The 23,111-nt window shown below is 42.0% G+C and overlaps 1 protein-coding gene across 1 annotated transcript in view; it reads right to left on the bottom strand.

Annotated features, from left to right (window-relative positions):
* The window catches only part of LOC142203106 (leucine-rich repeat-containing protein 49-like), a 115,544-nt gene that overhangs the window by 18,379 nt on the left and 74,054 nt on the right, over positions 1-23,111 (bottom strand). The window contains exon 12 of the mRNA XM_075273599.1: positions 13,029-13,198. Coding sequence (XP_075129700.1) covers positions 13,029-13,198 — 170 coding nt within the window. The remainder of the gene's footprint in view (positions 1-13,028; positions 13,199-23,111) is intronic.

A 23,111-nucleotide genomic window follows, 5' to 3' on the forward strand; every position in this document is an offset into this window, starting at 1 on the left:
ACCACCCACTCTATAACTATATATCATACAATAAAATCCTTGAAGGTAATGCTCCTACCTTAAGGCGCTGCTATCATCTACAAAACTGCAATAGAAATATGACGACTATGATGTGTGTATATATACTTATTTATACACAGTACAGACCAGAAGTTTGGACACGCCTTCTCATACAAAGAGTTTTCTGTATTTTCAGGACTATAACAATTGTAGATTCACACTGAAGGCATCAAAACTATGAATTATCACATGTGGAATAATATACTTGCCAAAAAAGTGTGAGACAACTGAAAATATGTCTTATATTCTAGGTTCTTCAAAGTAGCCACCTTTTGCTTTGATTACTGTTTTGCACACTCTTGGCATTCTCTTCATGAGCTTCAAGAGGTAGTCACCTGAAATGGTCTTCCAACAGTCTTGAAGGAGTTCCCAGAGATGTTTAGCACTTGTTGGCCCTTTTGCCTTCACTCTGCGGTCCAGTTCACCCCAAACCATCTCGATTGGGTTCAAGTCTGGTGACTGTGGAGGCCAGGTCATCTGGCGTAGCACCCCATCACTCTCCTTCTTGGTCAAATGGCCCTTACATAGCCTGGAGGTATGTTTGGGGTCATTGTCCTGTTGAAAAATAAATGATGGTCCAACTAAACGCAAACCAGATGGAATAGCATGCCGCTGCAAGATGCTGTGGTAGCCATCCTGGTTCAGTATGCCTTCATTTTTGAATAAATCCCCAACAGTTTCACCAGCAAAGAACCCCCACACCATCACTCCTCCTCCTCCATGCTTCACGGTGGGAATTAGACATGTAGAGTCCATCCATTCACCTTTTCTGCGTTGCACAAAGACACGGTGGTGGGAACCAAAGATCTCAAATTTGGACTCATCAGACCAAAGCACAGATTTCCACTGGTCTAATGTCTATTCCTTGTTCTTTAGCCCAAACAAGTTTCTACACAACTGATGGTCCCAACCCCATTTATACGGCAAGAAATCCCACTTATTAAACCTGACAGGGCACACCTGTGAAGTGAAAACCATTTCAGGTGACTACCTCTTGAAGCTCATCAAGAGAATGCCAACAGGCCCAAAATGCAGACACCCCCCCCCCCCCCCATCACACTCCGGGTGACATGGCCACGTAAGGTCAGGCCCGCACCTGGCGTGTGTGCCTTCCCGGGCCTGCTAGCAGAAGTACCGTAAGTACTTCTGCAGTTTGAAATGAACAGCATCAGCACACTCCTGCTATGAGCGTGGCTATGCTGTGCCCCAGCACCCGCCCCGGTGTCTGTATGTCGGGTCCGGATGCCGGGTGTGTATCTATAATGGCGCCACTCTGCTCCAGAGCGGTCGCCATACCAAACGGAACCTCCACTGTAACTTTTACAGAGGTAGGTAATGCCGGAGCTAATGCCTGCAATCAGAGATTTGGATAAGCTTTGACATCTCCGCTGTAAGTGTTACAGCGGAGATGCTCTCCGATGATGTCCTGGTCCGGTGATCGTCGTCAGACGCCGAGGGGAACCGCTGCTGGGAAGCGGCAGGCGCCGCCATGCCGCTGGAGAGAGCGGGCGCGATGGCTTTCTCAAGGGCAATCCTAAAGATAGGCTTGGCTGCGCTGAGGGAGATCCCCTGCTGCAGGCAGGAGCGCTGAGGGGCGGACCTGAAGGAGAACCTTGGCCAGACCGACCTGAAGGGGAACTGTGGCCGGCCGCTGGCAGAAGCACTTCTGCCAGGGATTCCCCTCAGCGCTTCTGCCGGTGGCCGGCTGCAGTTCCCCTTCAGGTCCGCCCCTCAGCGCTCCTGCCGGGGATTCCCCTCAGCACTTCTGTAAAGGCTCCCCGATCTGCAGTGCTTTTCTTTTGCAGGCTGCTCTATGTATTGTGATTTTTTTTTTTTTTTTACACTAGGATAGTCTCTCAGAAAAACCTAATCACTGAAAGGAGTGGCTTAAAAACATAACTTTTACTAAAAATAAAAAGGGGTCTATCAGTGAGATAAATATACGTGAAACATCCAAGGGCACAAACCACATACCCAGAAAAGGATATTTGTTCAATACAAACTACACTACTGAGCAGAGCGGCACATATGAAACCATAACCCTCTGAGTTGTCATAATTGTTTCAACTCATTAATTTAAGCATTGTAATGAGTTACTCTATGGGGATTCCTGAGTAATACATTCTCAGATTTTATATTCCTTACTACAAAATTGCAGGGTCTTTTTTGGCAAGAGATACTTTTCCTCTGGTAAGACACTTCCGTGGTGCACAGAGAAGGCTAATTAGGCTAATTAGCATATGCATAAAAACGTACTTATTCAAAAACTACTGAGGCAATTTACATACAAAATGTGTGAAATAGCCTTTCTACAGGCTATGCAAGGATGTGCTTAGCTAAAAATGACTTTTCCCAATGATAGAGCTCCTTTAATGAGTTAATATACATGACATTGTTTTCCTCCAGCTAGGCCACAGAATGCTAGGGGACACCAAAAACCATAAATGTTTTCCATGTGATGTCCGTTTTTGTGGAACTGTTGCGCCCCATTTGTGGTAAGGTCCCATTATGATTTACTAAAGGTGCTTTTTTCCTGTGGGTCTACTTTGGTGATGTTTGGAACTTGACCAGGTTTTCTTGTGCTTTACTATTAGACTTTGCCTTGTTCATTACTATGCACACACTTGGTCACTTTTCTTTACTGCTATCTGTTTCAGAAAGGCTGATGCTCTATATATCCATTATATATGTATCTGCACCCCTATTATATGGTTTTAGTTGAGGGGTTTATGGTTTATTTTTACAATCATGCTACATTGAGACATTGTCTCTTGAATAATTTAGAGCAGCATTGTATGTTTATTTATGCCTCGCACCAGTATGATCCATGCACCTTCCACATTGTTTTTCTGGTAGTTTTGGTTCCACTGTCTTATATGTAATTTATTTGTATTCATTTTGTTACTTTGTTTTCTTATTTTTATAAATTACTTCTAATAAACTTCATTCATTTATGAATTTCTGTCTTTTTGACAATATTTTCTACAGCTGAATAAGTATCAAATGCAACATTTTTTATTTAATGAAAACAATTCACTCTGTCTACAACAATATGGTTCCATAAAAAATAAAGTGGAATGTTACTTTGTTCTGTAATATTTTATACGCCAAAAAAAACAGAAGTAAACTGACAAAGACACAGAAGTGAACCTTGAGAAGGGAAGAAGAAAAAAAACGTGAAAATACCAGTGTACTTTGGGGCCCTGGTAATGCGCTGGGAAATACAGATTATAAAACTTTGTAAATTACATCACAAACAGGATCCTGTTTAACGGTTTCTCAATGTTTATAACAATCTGCTGAGTAAAAAGTACACTTGTGGTTGTGTAAAACCTTCTAAACCACATCCATATGAAGCTCTTAAAAAAGATGCCACTTAGCATTCTGGTCTGCTTTCATAGACTGACGTTAATAAAGCTTTTGAGGTTTTCATGATTAAACAGTCAACATCTTTCTTTCAAAGTGTTATAATAGGTCAAGATATTAAATAATAAAATGTTTACACTTATATCATATGCCTAACACAAACTAAATATTCTGAGGGGATTCATCAAGTCTGACAAATTTGTACACGAGTGTTGAAGTGCCCTGTGCCAGATTATGCCTAGTGCCATTGCACTTAGGCACAAACCTACAGCAGCCAGAGGCAGCGATACATTTTGGCATTATTTATGCTACTTTTGTAACGTAAAAGATATTGAATATGGAGCAGGTGGTGACCCCACCCAAGTCCCCTTTTAAAAAGCATTGTGGCCAATGCAAAAATGCCACTTGCTACTATCGCCAATTTGCAACTATTTCATTATTGTGAAATAAGCGATTTGATGATTGATGTATACTCAGCTTTTGTGCATACCTATAAATAAAAACGGTATCTGATTCTGCAATAAAACTCACTTTCATTTGATAACTGCTAGTTGAAAACATATACTGTAAAATATTTATAACTAGCTGGTACCCGCGACTTCGTCTGCGGTGATTGTAGAAGTGGGTACGTAGGCGCGGGTAAGGTTTTCGTACTGTGTATAAGGTATGGGATATGAAATGTAACTTTGTATCTTGTTTTTGGTGTAATTCTGAGAGCACATGAGACTTTTGTGTTGAAGTTAATTTGTATTTCAGCTGCTATACGGTGTTGTGAGAAACTGTACATAGTGTCTTTGGGACAGCGGTATTACAAGTGAATATACTTCGATATACGACACTGTATGATTTGTTATTTTCCGCCAGTACATTTAAGTTTTGGGCACAGGATACTCTTGAGCAAGCAACATAAAGTCTGGCCCTGTGCATGACAGTTTAGTAACTCCATGCGCCTCTTATTAATAGCAATTAACCCCATCACATTAACCCTTGTGTAAGAGTTACTGATATGTGAGAGACTTGGAGGTAATAATTAAGTATCTTCATTACTGAGGTCTTTTATTAGTACCTCCATATGTCTCACATATTAGTAACCTTTATATGAGGCACACAGGGGTTAATATGAGGGACATGATGGGGTTTATTCCTATTAATGTGAGGCACATGGAGTTACTAAGACTAAACTAATAACCCCAAATGCCTGACATTAATGAGAACAGTAATCCTATGTACCTGTGTGTTTTTCAGTTTCACTTTGCTAGCAACTTGCTCTCCTCCTCGGGGAATTTTTGCAGGATGCAGACCACTATAGCAGGCACAGACCTGAGCGATTAAGCTCCACCCCCTGGGTTTCCTGCACCCCTCTCAAAGGGGAGTGTCCTTATGCCTCAGCTCTAGCAGAGCACTGAAGGGACCTCAGACTTCATTTAACTCTTGTAGGTCCTGTGCTGCTGGTGTGCCAGTGAAATATGGCAGGAGTGCCATTCTTGGCACGTGTGCCAGGGGTTGCAGACCTCTGCTGTAGAGGGTAATATGAATTTTGTGGCTTGCTATGGTCCAAAGTGTGTGAGATTGCAGAGATAGTGATGTGAGTTTGGGTTTTGTGGGGGTCCTGGGAAAAATGTATGTGCGCTATTGTGACGAAAAGTAGCCTATTGCGCAATCGAGTGTAGTAACTATGTTTATGGAAAATTTCAGCCAAATCGGTGAAGCGGGTTTTGCGTGATTGAGGAACAAACATCCAAACACACAAACCCACAAACATCCAAACTCACAAACTTTCACCTTTATAATATTAATAGGATGTTTAATACATGGCAAGATGAGCAGGCACCAAATTCAATAGAATGGGCAGATTTCTTAAAACTGGCATTTCATATGTCAGTCTTGGCAAAAGCCCGAAAGACACAAGGCACGTCTGGTTTATGAAGAGTCTCCTTTTAACACATTTACGAAGGATGTTCACTAAGTTATCTACCTCAGTATGTTCTTTCACGGTTATAAAGCAGAGCTTGTCTGTGCAGGTTGAGACATACAGTGTTGGCCAAAAGTATTGGCACCCCTGCAATTCTGTCAGATAATACTCAAGTTTCTTCCAGAAAATGATTGCAAGCACAAACTCTTTGGTATTATTATCTTCATTTATTTTGCTTGCAATGAAAAAACACAAAAGAGAATGAAAAAAAAAGTCAAATTATTGATCATTTTACACAAAACTCCAAAAATGGGCCGGACAAAAGTATTGGCACCCTCAGCCTAATACTTGGTAGCACAACCTTTAGACAAACTAACTGCGAACAACCGCTTCCGGTAACCATCAATGAGTTTCTTACAATGCTCTGCTGGAATTTTAGACCATTCTTCTTTGGCAAACTGCTCCAGGTCCCTGAGATGTGAAGGGGGCCTTCTCCAAACTGCCCTTTTGAGACCTCTCCACAGGTGTTCTATGGGATTCAGGTCTGGACTCATTGCTGGCCACTTTAGAAGTCTCCAGTGCTTTCTCTCAAACCATTTTCTAGTACTTCTTGAAGTGTGTTTTGGGTCATTGTCCTCCTGGAAGATCCATGACCTCTGAGGGAGACCCAGCTTTCTCACACTGGGCCCTACATTATGCTGCAAAATTTGTTGGTAGTCTTCAGACTTCATAATACCATGCACACGGTCACGCAGTCCAGTGCCAGAGGCAGCCAAGCAACCCCAAAACATCAGGGAACCTCCGCCATGTTTGACTGTAGGGATCGTGTTCTTTTCTTTGAAGGCCTCTTTTTTTTCCCTGTAAACTCTATGTTGATGCCTTTTCCCAAAAAGCTCTACTTTTGTCTCATCTGACCAGAGAACATTCTTCCAAAACGTTTTTGGCTTTCTCAGGTAAGTTTTGGCAAACTCCAGCCTGGCTTTTTTATGTCTCTGGGTAAGAAGTGGGGTCTTCCTGGGTATCCTACCATACAGTCCCATTTCATTCATACACCAATGGATAGTACGGGTTGACACTGTTGTACCCTCGGACTGCAGGGCAGCTTGAACTTGTTTGGATGTTAGTCGAGGTTCTTTATCCACCATCCGCACAATCTTGTGTTGAAATCTCTCGTCAATTTTTCTTTTCCGTCCACATCTAGGGAGGTTAGCCACAGTGCCATGGGCTTTAAACCTCTTGATGACACTGCGCACGGTAGACACAGGAACGTTCAGGTCTTTGGAGATGGACTTGTAGCCTTGAGATTGCTCATGCTTCCTCACAATTTTGCTTCTGAAGTCCTCAGACAGTTCTTTGGTCTTCTTTCTTTTCTCCATGTTCAATGTGGTACACACAAGGACACAGGACAGAGGTTGAGTCAACTTTAATCCATTTCAACTGGCTGCAAGTGTGATTTAGTTATTGCCACCACCTGTTAGGTGCCTCGGGTAAGTAACAGGTCCTGTTAATTACACAAATTAGAGAAGCATCACATGATTTTTGAAACAGTGCCAAAACTTTTGTCCACCCCCTTTTTATGTTTGCTGTGGAATTATATCCAATTTGGCTTTTTGACTATTTTTGTGGTTTTCCATTGAAGACAAATTAAATGAAGATAATAATAAGAAGAAAATGAGCATTATCTGACAGAATTGCAAGGGTGCCAATACTTTTGGCCAACACTGTATCTAGATATGCAACACACACAGTAGCAGTTCAGTTCAATGAAAGCACTGGAAGTAACAGGATGGCAAGTGAAGTACAGTGCAGGTCTACAAAGAAACTAAGGAATTTGGAGCGTTGTTTAGTGGTTAAATTCAAAAAGCCTAAAGAAATCCATGAAAGGATAATTGCTGTGTATGATAATGATGCACCTTACTACTACCAAGTATAGTTTTGGGCCAAGCAGCTTAAATGGGGTAGGGAATCAATTGAAGATGACCCCTGTTGAAGGGCGACCTGTTGAAGCATCGTCAGAGGAAATGTGCCATAAAGTGGAGGCCATGATTTTGGAAGATCATCTGGTCAGAATCAGTGGTTTAGCTTATGAATTAGGAATTTCAGTTGGCGCAGTTTCCAATATTCAATCATGATATTTTGATGTCAACCTGTAACCTGAAGAAATTTCTGCATGGGCAATTATTTCCTGAGAATAATGCAGTCAGAAGTGGTAATAGGTTCAGCAAGAAGTCTCCTTCTATTCTGAGGACATCTATGTAATGGAGGCAAAGTGGAATGAGTGTGTTAAAGTCAGGGGATATTGCATTGAAAAGTATAAGTTCCATTTTTTCAGAATATTTTGTTTTCATATTCAGGTAAAAGGCTTTTTGAACACCCCTTGTATTTATACATGGTGCTGCAATTTGTAGACGTACTTGTGTGTATATGTATTACAACAATTTGGTGGCAATTTGCATCAAAGGTAGCAGTTTCCTGGAGTTTACAAAGGTTTTTGCGATGCTGAGTGCCAAAGAATGGAAATAGAAGCGAATGGCAATCCAAAGGAAATGGCTTCATAAGGGCTTTTAAATGATTGCAGGAAGGAAAATAAGCCTAGGACACACAGAGCAACTTATTTCTTAAGCCCTAAATAACTTCTACAGACAGATAACAACTGAGGCCTCTCTTCAATCAAAATGAATCAATCTGCAGGCAACAGGTTATAAAGAAAGATGAGCTAAGTAAATTGATGTATAGTTTTATAGAAGATTCAGTATATCTTGGCTTTTGCGACGCTTAAAAACAAACATCTAGTCATGGGGCGGTCCTAACAGTGGCCGACAGCTATCTCTGTATGCACAGTCATAAAGGAGAGGCTGTCATTCAATAATATGCCCGCTCCCATGACTACATGATTGTTTCATAGAAAGCTAACCATAAAAACAACAGAGATAAATGAATAAATGTTAAGTTATACTAAATATTTTCCCACACTATATATCAATTTAACCTGCTCTATAACATGTCACCAGCAGACATGACTGTATTTTCATGGACACAAGTGTCTGTCTAACACGCAATTCTATTGGACACATACTGTACCTTATTAGCTGTATGGTTTAAAGGGGTATTATCACTAATATCACAGGATAGAGAATTGTCAAAATGCAGTGAGTCTGACTGCTGGTACCTTCAGCGATAAGGTAATGATACAAATAAAACACAACCCACATAAGCACACGGCCATCATCAGTTTTGTATTTTAAAGGGGCTCTATCACCTAATTTCAGCAATACGCGACAGACATATTGCTGAATAGCCTTTAAAAAGGCTATTCCGGCCCCGCTACACATTTAATAAAACCCCTCCCCCCCTAGTTTTTAAGTTTAAGCTAAAAACCATATACTTACCATGCAAGGTGGGTGTTTCGTGCACTCTTCCACGTCATTCATCGTTGACGGCCTCCTCTGGCTTCTTCTCCGTGAGACTTCTTTTGCGATGTTCCTAATTTCACTACACAAAAGTGGCGCCGGAGCATGCGCAGTAAATATACATGTTTTAGCTTGAACTTAAAAACGGGGGGGGGGGGGGGGGGGGGGGGGGCTTGTATTAAAAGAGTAGCGGGGCTGGAATAGCCTTCTCTATCACATATTGCTGAAATTAAGTGATAGAGCCCCTTTAATATCATAAATATAAATCAACGAGCTTCACAATATAATTCTATATGGTTACAATGTGACTCCTTCAGGGCATTCTCGGAATTTATTTCTCCAATAGATGGCCCATTACTACGATAGCTGTATTGATGATACATGTATTATTACATGATGCACTGGTTTAGCATGTTGATAATGTGTAGAGACAGGTTTTCATTTTGAACATGCTGTATGTTAAGTGTGCTATCTGTCATAGTAGAAATGACTAGTAATGTAATATCTCAAAAACCATCCACTAACAGCTGAGTGGTAGTCAGTAGTGGTGGCTCTGGTTTATGCTAGGTTCACACTAGCGTTGTCTCTACATTGTTTAGGGATCTGAAGAAGAGAGAGGCAAACTGCTAAAACAGCAGCAATACACAGAATTAGAGGATCCCATTGTCTATAATATTAATTTTTATGTTGTACGCTTTATTATAAAACTGAAACAGGTAGAAGAAAAAGCCCTTTGTAATTTTAGGCATAGTCTCCACCACAGATGGGAATATACCCTTAGGAGATGAGCAAATATAGTTTGACTGTAACAGACTGCATATTTACTCTGATAATGCTTTTCTGTCAAGTATTTTTATGTGTAGTGACAAAATAGGATAATTACTTAAATTCATATTTTTATTAAAATTGCATTTCTTTATTAATCGTGTCCCCTACAGGCAAGTAGACCCTATGCACATTATTTCTGATCACTCAGTGGCCTACTGTATGTATAGGTGTTCCCTTTCATTGTAACTCTGCATGTGATGAAAAGAATAGAAAAGAATCAACTGTACAGAACAGCAAGTGTCAGCCTATTTTGAGGCTCAATGGCCTGCAAGATTTCAGGATTTTTTAAAAATATAGATAGTGACATGGAAAATGAAAAAAAAAAAAAAAAATCTATTTTTTTTTTTAAAAAAACAAGATTTATGGGCAACATTACGAATACTAACACATTCCTTTTAATATCCTTCTTATACATAGAGTTTCTAGATTATTAATATTATTGTATAAATTATATGAATTTATCTATCTGCAGGCACCACTAAGGGGTCTTAGGCGACAATTCTATACATTATTATTGAATTGTAAATACACAATAAACACAGTGAAAGTACCTACTATCAGGAAGTAGAGATGAGCGAGTAGTGGTCGATCGAGTAGGTGTTCGATCGAATACTACGGTATTCGAAATACTCGTACTCGATCGAACACTACTAGCTGTTCGAAGTTTAAGGTTCGATGCAGAACCAGCCTTGATTGGCAGAATGCTATACATTCTGCCAATCAACGCTGGTTCTTCTCTTACCTTTCCGAAGTCTTCTCCGCGCTGCGTCCCCGCATCTTCTTCCGGGTGGAATTCACTCTGCCTAGGCATCCGACCTAGGCAGAGCAGACTGCGCATGCGCGGGCATGCACAAGCATGCGCAGTCGGCTCTGCTCAGGCGTCGGGCCTGGGCAGAGCCGCACGCGCATGCGCAGTCGGCTCTGCCTAGGCCGGATGAATAGGCAGAGTGAATTCCAGGACGCGGGGACCCTGCGCCAGGAGAAGACTTCAAGCAGAATCCAGCCCGACCGTCACTCGTGGACTTGGTAAATATGATTTTATCGAATGTTGCCTACCCCTGAAACGAGCATTTCCCCCCATAGACTATAATGGGGTTCAAAATCCATTCGAACAGTTGAACAGTGTGCGGCTGTTCGAATCAGATTTCGAACTTCGGACACTTTAGTGCTCGGTCATCTCTATCAGGAAGCAATACTCTCGCATAAAATGTCAGAACTAAAAGTAGGAGTTTACTTAAAAGGGGTTATTCAACTACAAAAATTATCTGCTAATACATCCACGACAGTGCTAAATACTCATGTTCCCCTGTGCACTCTTTGTTGGCTTTAGTTTACTTTCTGCTCCTTGTATTACTGTTACTTACATGCAGTGAATCTGTGAAAAATCTACATTTGCTGTGATACATCTTCTTGCCCTTAATCCCTTCTCCACTCTCCCCTGAAATGAAATCACAGGACACGCACCACCTATTTGCAAACTCCCACCCTCGAATCTATGTTGTGTCAGATTTTTTTCTTCACTACATGCAGTACACATATCTGACCAGGTAATAAATCACTCCCAGACCAGCAGGTTGTTTCAAGTGGCAAGGTGGTTACGTGCTGATGTCAGGTTTCATTTGCTGTCTAAACTGCTCACAGGGAGGGATAATGAGCTTATAAACAAAATGTCACAGCTGTGGTCAATGACCTGAAAATAAATTAGATAAAATGTGCCAAATTTAAACAGGATATAGAACAGGTATTGATGCACCGTTATTTGGCCCATATTTTTAAAATACTGGATAACCCCTTTAAACATTACAAAGGTAATGTACCCAAATTTATCTTCCTAACTGGGACACTCATGAATGTATAAGAAATGGGAGCACCTGCACTGACACTGCAATATGACTCTTGCTACAGGTATGGATTCTAATAAAAAATAAAATCTAGTGTGATTTACTAACTTCTAAGAACTATGCTTTTAGGCGAACAAACATTTTTATTGCTAGCATTTAAGTGTAAATAATTTACGAGGCACAGAACTGAAAAGCTACTTAAAGGCCTCGACGAGCCCAGAAAGATGTGGTATTTTGGCTTCTTAAACCTTGGGGATTTTAGTACTCAGTATTTCAGCCTGTAATGACAAAATAGATCAAGATATTGAAACCCAGATGTCATGTATTTTAAATGCCTTACACTAAAATATCCCACTGCTAGTAACAGAGTCATAGTGAAGATTAGGTTACAACCTTGCAATCTTGGGTAAAGTGCTTTGGCACTAAATATTGATTCCATATGCAGGATTGATATGGCTAGGAGCAAGTACCTTAACCTCTTCTTATACCTTAAAAGGCATGTTCCTACATATTCCTTGGGCACATTTGTCATTTTTATAGAAAATTTCTGATTTCTGATAGACCCATACCTATATGTAGTACGGAGACCCCATGACTGGCCTGGCTCTCCTAGTTTACTCCCATATAGGAATCTCCCTGTCACAAAGACAATCTGGATGAGAGTTCTATAAATCCAGTAGGCTGCTGCCTTCATTTGTTCCATATTAGCATAGCTTAATTCCTGTTTGTCCCTTTCATTTCTTCTACCCTGTGAGACGTGGAGACAGCCTGCCTTTGTAATATCTACTCTGACTATATTCAGGTCAATACCACAGTCAATCACAGGCATCATAGTGACCCATATGAAAATACAATGTAAAAGATGTATGGAAATATTCACAGCTGGCTCGGTCATAGAGTTCCTATAAAATCATGGACTTGATGGCAAAAATAACAGATACCCAACTGACCCCTTTGACCAAAATGGTGAAAACTGCCATCAGTTATTAGATTTATCTGTCTTTACGGTCTTGTCTACTCTTTTGTTCCTATGACAGACTAGAACACGCATATGTGAGCTCAGCCTTAACTTTATTTTCTTATTAGTTTCTTATGCCAGTCTGATCATTAATGAAAACAGTTTTAATTAAAATAGTTTTTCTCTGAAAAAGTCCTTATACTGCTACCACAAACCCAAGAAATGGTATCAATCTTACTAAGAGTTAACACCCAAGTATGGATCACTCAGTTCTAAAATGAGACCTGACCCATGGAACTAAATGGGCCACGATGGAACAAACGTTCCCAATGAATCTGGAAATAAGCCCACCTTTTATCTACTACTGTTTAGAGTTTAATGTTATTACACTAGATTAATAAAATATGACTATTCCAGCTTTCTATAAGGATCCCTTCGTAAGTGGAATTGTTCTTTTTAATGTTCTCCTTTTATTCTTCAATCAATAATTCCATTTACTTTAAAATACAATAAAAGCAGGTACATAGTAAACAGCAGCGCATACACAGCAGGACAGTAAAGCTATTTTACTTATCTCCTATGACTTATTTATTGTCCACATAATTTCCACCACTACATACAATACATTCGCAGAGATTCACATTTTATTTTACCTCTTGTCTTCATTAAATTCATAAGGAGTAGATCCATTCAACTGGCATGGTTTGTGAGAAGGGCTTACAGAACCTCCACTTTCCTGGTCTGAATTTATGCCAGGTAATACTCGGTTTTGCTGAATATCCCACTGTCGTGCAGCATTGTGAATTGCAATTCGTTTTTTTTCCTGTAACACAAATAAAGATATTCATTGTCTGCTTCAGCTTAACATCCTATGTTCTTATTGCTATATTCCTCACATTTTTTTTTTTTTTGCTAAAGAACTAATCCCTTGGTTATACCCTAGGAATAATGGCTTTAGTCTGTCTTACAATTCCTTGATGGAAGGGTGAATAGATTTCCAATGATTATAGTTCAGGTTCCATACTCAAATACTTGCCGGATTTCATGATCTCATGTTCTTCTCATGGCCACAATGAGCCACAATGTTCTTCTCATGGCCACATCTCTGCCATGCACAAGCACCCGCTCTGGGCCTCATAAAGGACCAGTATGTGACAAGTGTTCCTCCATCCATTCAGTGCCTATGTGCCCCAGGCTTCACAAGAGTCCTTTTCCCTCCTCACTCTGGGCCTTACCAATAAAGTTAATTTGGCTCCATTACGCTTCCTGCTGTTTACAGATATTAGGACTTCACTTTTTTCTGACCTCATTCTCTTTTCTGCTGCCATCATGACAGCTTTTGATCTCTATTTATGACTAAACTGCACCCAGTAAAGTAGTGCAAACTATGGTACAATAGTGTTACAATTGCTTTTTTTCCCCTTTGTATTTGGTGCCAATAACTCATTTATCAGTTTGTCATAAGTATGTAGGGTTCACCATCACAACGCAAGGCCATGTTTATCAGCGACAACACCATAGGATCATTAACATTCCCAGAATTCAAACACAACAGTGACTGCAAGTTAGAAAAAGCGCAGTAAAGAACTTATTTCTGTGCAGATTTCATACACAGAAGAACCTCACATTTACAAGAAAGCATAGTTTGATACACTGTAAGTTGTCAAGCCTATATATCATCTAAGGCAAAGATTTATTGCTGTTTTGATATAGTGAACCATGTCTATCCCCGGAACCTGATTAAAAATAATATGATACATGGGCCACTGAACCAGAGGAGCAATAAATGTGTCAGACAGTAGTTACATCGTAATCTAGAGTACTAATATATTCTCAGACAGAAACAAAGGATAACTGTGAAACAAACCCAAAATCATTCCGATATTCGTTTTACCACTTTCACTTATTCTCCGATTATAATATAACCAAGTTCTCCTCCTCCGCACAATAATGAGGAGTGAGTGGAAAGTAAAACGAAATGCACGCCATGCCTCAAGGTGTTTCAGAGATATTTATATTCGTATTAACAGGGTATTAAAAAGCCATGTCTCTGCTGGTGTCTAGCTGGCAATTGACAGAAGTTTGGAACATAAATGACTTCATATTAGAAACCTTGTACAGTAGGGAAAGAGAAGCTCTGCCAACTGGCTATGGTTGAGCAGACCTCGGTGGACTGAAAATAGCAATTAAATACATTAAATGTAGTCAGTAGTAAATTAAATGTTTCATATGAAAGAGTAGAAGATTCTGATGTAAGAATATGAGGTCCACACAATGTGCTATTCACAGCTCCGGAGACCTCACTGCCGGTGAGAGCCACTGAAGGATTATGTGAAGATGGATGGAAACAACCTGAACTGCTTGAGTGTTTCATGACAATGAACGGAGGCATCACTTGGTTTTCATTATCTTACTAGGAAAAGAAAACCTAGTTTTGAGTAAATTAAGAGTACAACATAATACCTACAGTATACAGTAACATGTAGTATTTTATGCACAAGATAGGATGATATATGTTAACAGATACTGTACATGCTTTTAATTATTATAGTATTGAAGACAATATTGTAAAAGTACATTCCAGCAGTAAAACCATGCTATAGGGAGTAGTGTTATATGAGCCATAACGGGAAGAAAAAACAAAAAAAATACATCAAAGAATATTTTGAGCTCCCACTGGGTTTAATACTATATTGGAAGTATAAATGGTGAAAGGAAATGTGCTAACCCTTATTCATACCAATGACATTTAAGCCTACCCCTTTCTCATCCTTACCAATAATTATTACTATACGTTACGAGCTGGTCATACAACTTCAATAACTCTTGTATAGCTATATCTCATGAGCATGCATGTGTTCTCAATGGTGAGTGGGCAGTGAGGTGTTGCCTCCACATCATCGTCTGATGGGTGGAAGAATCAGTATGTCAGTCCACCAAAATAATCTCGTTCAGCCGACATTGTCCTAATGGGGGAATTTATTAATAAAGGCCTCCAACAAGCACCTGATGTATCAAGAGGCTCCAGTTTTGAAATAAATCAGTCACATGTCCATCTGCCTGAATGGAAATCTACAGCAGTCGAGACCTGGCATAGATATTCTGTATAATTCAGGAAATATGAAATCTAAGTTTTCTAACGGGAGTTATAACAAATATTTTGGATTCAGGAGTCACCACTCTATCCTACCCCACCCCACTCACTTCAGTTTCAGTCTAGGTTCACATCTGCGTTCAATCGCTGTTTGGAGTTTCTGTCCCTATTCTGCTTGAAAAATGCAGAGAGTAACCACTTTTTAAGCGGATTAGGTTTCCGTTTTTTTGGGTTCCTAAGTGGACCGAAAGAAGAGAAACTCGAATGCAAGTGTGAACCAAACATCAGTCTGTCTTTCTTCTGTTATCTCCTGCTCACTCCTCTCCCTCCTCTCTCCATAGACATGAATCCTCTGAGTCATGTAACCTGCAGTCTGTCTCCAGACTGATAAAGTGATTTATCCAGGATTACAATGGAACAGTGGAGAGAATTGAAAAAAAGAAGTTAGTTGTAGAATAGCCTTTTTAAAGGCTATCCAGGAATGTCTTTATCTCAAAACCACTGATACCAATGATAGAATCCCTTTATAACCAAAAATGTAAGCAGTTACAACAAAATTGGGTTACTTATATTTGCACAAATATAGTAGCTCCTGAAACTAAAAGAGGTATCCATATATACACTTCTGTCAATTTTCTCATGATTAGAGATGAGCGAACAGTGTTCTATCGAACTCATGTTCGATCGGATATTAGGCTGTTCGGCATGTTCGAATCGAATCGAACACCGCGTGGTAAAGTGCGCCATTACTCGATTCCCCTCCCACCTTCCCTGGCGCCTTTTTTGCTCCAATAACAGCGCAGGGTAGGTGGGACAGGAACTACGACACCGGTGACGTTGAAAAAAGTAGGCAAAACCCATTGGCTGCCGAAAACATGTGACCTCTAATTTAAAAGAACAGCGCCGCCCAGCTTCGCGTCATTCTGAGCTTGCAATTCACCGAGGACGGAGGTTTCCGTCCAGCTAGCTAGGGCTTAGATTCTGGGTAGGCAGGGACAGGCTAGGATAGGAAGGAGAAGACAACCAACAGCTCTTGTAAGAGCTAAATTCCAGGGAGAAGCTTGTCAGTGTAACGTGGCACTGACGGGCTCAATCGCCGCAACCCAGCTTTCCCAGGATCCTGAATGGAATACACTGTCAGTGTATTCCCGTATACCCGATATATACCCCGATACCCGTTCCAACGGTGTGCCCCCCCACCTTCACCCCAGAAATACCCTGCAAGTCCCCTAGCAATAGAATTGGGGCTATATACACCCACAATTTTTACTACTGGTATACAGTGCCATTGTCTGACTGGGAATTCAAAGAATATATTGGGAATACAAATACCCTCATTTCTTGCTACTGCCATATAGTGCCAGTTTCTGACTGGTAATTCAAAGAATATATTGGGGTTACGTGCACCCACAATTTTTACTACTGGTATACAGTGCCATTGTCTGACTGGGAATTCAAAGAGTATATTGGGAATACAAATACCCTCATTTCTTGCTACTGCCATATAGTGCCAGTTTCTGACTGGGAATTCAAAGAATATATTGGGGTTACGTGCACCCACAATTTTTACTACTGGTATACAGTGCCATTGTCTGACTGGGAATTCAAAGAATATATTGGGGTTATAAATACCCTCATTTCTTGCTACTGCCATATAGTGCCAGTTTCTGACTGGTAATTCAAAGAATATATTGGGGTTACGTGCACCCACAATTTTTACTACGCGTATACAGTGCCATTGTCTGACTGGGAATTCAAAGAATATATTGGGAATACAAATACCCTCATTTCTTGCTACTGCCATATAGTGCCAGTTTCTGACTGGGAATTCAAAGAATATATTGGGGTTACGTGCACCCACAATTTTTACTACTGGTATACAGTGCCATTGTCTGACTGGGAATTCAAAGAATATATTGGGGTTATAAATACCCTCATTTCTTGCTACTGCCATATAGTGCCAGTTTCTGACTGGTAATTCAAAGAATATATTGGGGTTACGTGCACCCACAATTTTTACTACTGGTATACAGTGCCATTGTCTGACTGGGAATTCAAAGAGTATATTGGGAATACAAATACCCTCATTTCTTGCTACTGCCATATAGTGCCAGTTTCTGACTGGGAATTCAAAGAATATATTGGGGTTACGTGCACCCACAATTTTTACTACTGGTATACAGTGCCATTGTCTGACTGGGAATTCAAAGAATATATTGGGGTTATAAATACCCTCATTTCTTGCTACTGCCATATAGTGCCAGTTTCTGACTGGTAATTCAAAGAATATATTGGGGTTACGTGCACCCACAATTTTTACTACTGGTATACAGTGCCATTGTCTGACTGGGAATTCAAAGAGTATATTGGGAATACAAATACCCTCATTTCTTGCTACTGCCATATAGTGCCAGTGTCTGACTGGGAATTCAAAGAATATATTGGGGTTACGTGCACCCACAATTTTTACTACTGGTATACAGTGCCATTGTCTGACTGGGAATTCAAAGAATATATTGGGGTTATAAATACCCTCATTTCTTGCTACTGCCATATAGTGCCAGTTTCTGACTGGTAATTCAAAGAATATATTGGGGTTACGTGCACCCACAATTTTTACTACTGGTATACAGTGCCATTGTCTGACTGGGAATTCAAAGAGTATATTGGGAATACAAATACCCTCATTTCTTGCTACTGCCATATAGTGCCAGTTTCTGACTGGGAATTCAAAGAATATATTGGGGTTACGTGCACCCACAATTTTTACTACTGGTATACAGTGCCATTGTCTGACTGGGAATTCAAAGAATATATTGGGGTTATAAATACCCTCATTTCTTGCTACTGCCATATAGTGCCAGTTTCTGACTGGTAATTCAAAGAATATATTGGGGTTACGTGCACCCACAATTTTTACTACTGGTATACAGTGCCATTGTCTGACTGGGAATTCAAAGAGTATATTGGGAATACAAATACCCTCATTTCTTGCTACTGCCATATAGTGCCAGTTTCTGACTGGTAATTCAAAGAATATATTGGGGTTACGTGCACCCACAATTTTTACTACTGGTATACAGTGCCATTGTCTGACTGGGAATTCAAAGAATATATTGGGGTTATAAATACCCTCATTTCTTGCTACTGCCATATAGTGCCAGTTTCTGACTGGTAATTCAAAGAATATATTGGGGTTACGTGCACCCACAATTTTTACTACTGGTATACAGTGCCATTGTCTGACTGGGAATTCAAAGAGTATATTGGGAATACAAATACCCTCATTTCTTGCTACTGCCATATAGTGCCAGTGTCTGACTGGGAATTCAAAGAATATATTGGGGTTACGTGCACCCACAATTTTTACTACTGGTATACAGTGCCATTGTCTGACTGGGAATTCAAAGAATATATTGGGGTTATAAATACCCTCATTTCTTGCTACTGCCATATAGTGCCAGTTTCTGACTGGTAATTCAAAGAATATATTGGGGTTACGTGCACCCACAATTTTTACTACTGGTATACAGTGCCATTGTCTGACTGGGAATTCAAAGAATATATTGGGAATACAAATACCCTCATTTCTTGCTACTGCCATATAGTGCCAGTTTCTGACTGGGAATTCAAAGAATATATTGGGGTTACGTGCACCCACAATTTTTACTACTGGTATACAGTGCCATTGTCTGACTGGGAATTCAAAGAATATATTGGGGTTATAAATACCCTCATTTCTTGCTACTGCCATATAGTGCCAGTTTCTGACTGGTAATTCAAAGAATATATTGGGGTTACGTGCACCCACAATTTTTACTACTGGTATACAGTGCCATTGTCTGACTGGGAATTCAAAGAGTATATTGGGAATACAAATACCCTCATTTCTTGCTACTGCCATATAGTGCCAGTTTCTGACTGGGAATTCAAAGAATATATTGGGGTTACGTGCACCCACAATTTTTACTACTGGTATACAGTGCCATTGTCTGACTGGGAATTCAAAGAATATATTGGGGTTATAAATACCCTCATTTCTTGCTACTGCCATATAGTGCCAGTTTCTGACTGGTAATTCAAAGAATATATTGGGGTTACGTGCACCCACAATTTTTACTACTGGTATACAGTGCCATTGTCTGACTGGGAATTCAAAGAGTATATTGGGAATACAAATACCCTCATTTCTTGCTACTGCCATATAGTGCCAGTTTCTGACTGGTAATTCAAAGAATATATTGGGGTTACGTGCACCCACAATTTTTACTACTGGTATACAGTGCCATTGTCTGACTGGGAATTCAAAGAATATATTGGGGTTATAAATACCCTCATTTCTTGCTACTGCCATATAGTGCCAGTTTCTGACTGGTAATTCAAAGAATATATTGGGGTTACGTGCACCCACAATTTTTACTACTGGTATACAGTGCCATTGTCTGACTGGGAATTCAAAGAGTATATTGGGAATACAAATACCCTCATTTCTTGCTACTGCCATATAGTGCCAGTGTCTGACTGGGAATTCAAAGAATATATTGGGGTTACGTGCACCCACAATTTTTACTACTGGTATACAGTGCCATTGTCTGACTGGGAATTCAAAGAGTATATTGGGAATACAAATACCCTCATTTCTTGCTACTGCCATATAGTGCCAGTGTCTGACTGGGAATTCAAAGAATATATTGGGGTTACGTGCACCCACAATTTTTACTACTGGTATACAGTGCCAATTTCTAACTAGGAATTCAAAATGCGCAAGGCTCCCGGAAAGGGACGTGGACGAGGCCGTGGGCAAGGTCGGGGGAATGGTTCTGGGGAGCAAGGTAGCAGTGAAGCCACAGGGCGTCCCGTGCCTACTCCTGTGGGGCAGCAAGCATTGCGCCACTCCACAGTGCCAGGGTTGCTTGCCACATTAACTAAACTGCAGGGTACAAACCTTAGTAGGCCCGAGAACCAGGAACAGGTCTTGCAATGGCTGTCAGAGAACGCTTACAGCACATTGTCCAGCAGCCAGTCAGACTCTGCCTCCTCTCCTCCTATTACCCAACAGTCTTGTCTTCCTTCCTCCCAAAATTCCGAAGCTTTACAGAACAATAACCCAAACTGTCCCTGCTCCCCAGAGCTGTTCTCCGCTCCTTTCATTGTCCCTCAACCTGCCTCTCCACGTCACGATTCCACGAACCTAACAGAGGAGCATCTGTGTCCAGATGCTCAAACACTAGAGTCTCCTCCATCTCCGTTCGATTTGGTGGTGGATGACCAGCAACCCACCCTCATCGACGATGATGTGACGCAGTTGCCGTCAGGGCATCCAGTTGACCGGCGCATTGTGCGGGAGGAGGAGATGAGACAGGAGTTGGAAGAGGAAGTGGTGGATGATGAGGACACTGACCCGACCTGGACAGGGGGGATGTCAAGCGGGGAAAGTAGTGTGGATGTTGAGGCAGGTGCAGCACCAAAAAGGGTAGCTAGAGGCAGAGGCAGAGGTCAGCAGCTTAGGCGAAGCCAGGCCACACCCGGAATCTCCCAAGATGTTCCAGTTCGTACCCAGCCCCGAAAAACTCCCACCTCGAGGGCACGTTTCTCGAAGGTGTGGAGTTTTTTCAAGGAATGCGCCGAGGACAGATATAGTGTTGTCTGCACAATTTGCCTCTCGAAATTGATTAGGGGCTCTGAGAAGAGCAACCTGTCCACCACTTCAATGCGCCGTCATTTGGAATCCAAGCACTGGAATCAGTGGCAGGCAGCAACGGCAGGACAAAGGCCGCCTGCCGTTCACGCCACTGCCACTGCCTCTGCCTCTGCCTCTGCCACTGCCACTGCTGACTGTGCTGGCGATGCACTCCAGAGGACGAGCCAGGACACCACTTCATCTGCCTCCGCCACTTTGTTGACTTCTACCTCATCCTCCCCTGGTCCTGTCTTATCTCCTTCTCCTGCACCATCAAAGGCACCATCAGGCGTTTCTTTACAACAACCCACCATCTCTCAGACATTGGAGCGGCGGCAGAAATACACTGCTAACCACCCACACGCGCAAGCCTTGAACGCCAACATCGCTAAACTGCTGGCCCAGGAGATGTTGGCGTTCCGGCTTGTTGAAACTCCCGCCTTCCTGGACCTGATGGCAACTGCGGCACCTCGCTATGCCGTCCCTAGCCGTCACTACTTCTCCCGGTGTGCCGTCCCCGCCTTGCACCAGCACGTGTCACTCAACATCAGGCGGGCCCTTAGTTCCGCGCTTTGCACAAAGGTCCACTTGACCACCGACGCGTGGACAAGTGCATGCGGACAGGGACGCTACATTTCACTGACGGCACACTGGGTAAATGTAGTTGAGGCTGGGACTGCTTCCCAAACTGGCCCGGTGTACCTCGTCTCCCCGCCTAACATTCCTGGCAGGGACACGAGAAGAACACCCCCCTCCTCCTCCTCCTCTACCGCCTCCTCCTCCGCCACCGCCTCCTCCTCCGCCACCGCCTCCTCCTCCGCTGTTAGATTGACCCCAGCTACGAGTTGGAAACGTTGCAGCACTGGCGTTGGTAGACGTCAGCAGGCTGTGCTGAAGCTGATCAGCTTGGGGGACAGACAGCACACTGCCTCCGAGGTGAGGGATGCCCTCCTCGATGAGACGGCAATATGGTTTGAGCCGCTGCACCTGGGCCCAGGCATGGTCGTTTGTGATAACGGCCGGAACCTGGTAGCAGCTCTGGAGCTTGCCGGACTCCAACATGTTCCATGCCTGGCCCACGTCTTCAACCTAGTGGTGCAACGTTTCCTAAAGAGCTACCCCAATGTTCCAGAGCTACTGGTGAAAGTGCGGCGCATGTGCGCCCACTTTCGCAAGTCGACAGTAGCCGCTGCTAGCTTAAAATCTCTCCAGCAACGCCTGCATGTGCCACAACACCGGCTTTTGTGCGACGTCCCCACACGCTGGAACTCAACGTTTCAGATGTTGAATAGAGTGGTTGAGCAGCAGAGACCTTTGATGGAATACCAGCTACAAAACCCTAGGGTGCCACAAAGTCAGCTGCCTCAGTTTCACATCCATGAGTGGCCATGGATGAGAGACCTTTGTGACATCCTACGGGTCTTTGAGGAGTCCACAAGGAGGGTGAGCTCTGAGGATGCGATGGTGAGCCTTACAATCCCGCTCTTGTGTGTTCTGAGAGAATCCCTGATTGACATCAGGGATAACTCAGATCACACAGAGGAGTTAGGGATAGCATCCGATCCGTCACAGCTGGAGAGTAGGTCCACACATCTGTCCGCTTCACTGCGTTTAATGGAGGAGGAGGAGGAGGAGGAGGAGGAGGAGGAGGAGGAAGAAGAGTTGTCCGATGATGTGATGGTGATACAGGAGGCTTCCGGGCAACTTCGAATCGTCCCATTGTTGCAGCGCGGATGGGTAGACATGGAGGATGAGGAGGAAATGGAGATTGAACTTTCCGGTGGGGCCAGAGGAGTCATGCCAACTAACACTGTGGCAGACATGGCTGAGTTCATGTTGGGGTGCTTTACAACCGACAAGCGTATTGTCAAAATCATGGAGGACAACCAGTACTGGATCTTTGCTATCCTTGACCCCCGGTATAAAAACAACATCTCGTCTTTTATTCCGGTAGAGGGGAGG

Source organism: Leptodactylus fuscus, chromosome 5 (assembly GCF_031893055.1).
Source record: "Leptodactylus fuscus isolate aLepFus1 chromosome 5, aLepFus1.hap2, whole genome shotgun sequence".
Taxonomy (NCBI): Eukaryota; Metazoa; Chordata; class Amphibia; order Anura; family Leptodactylidae; genus Leptodactylus; species Leptodactylus fuscus.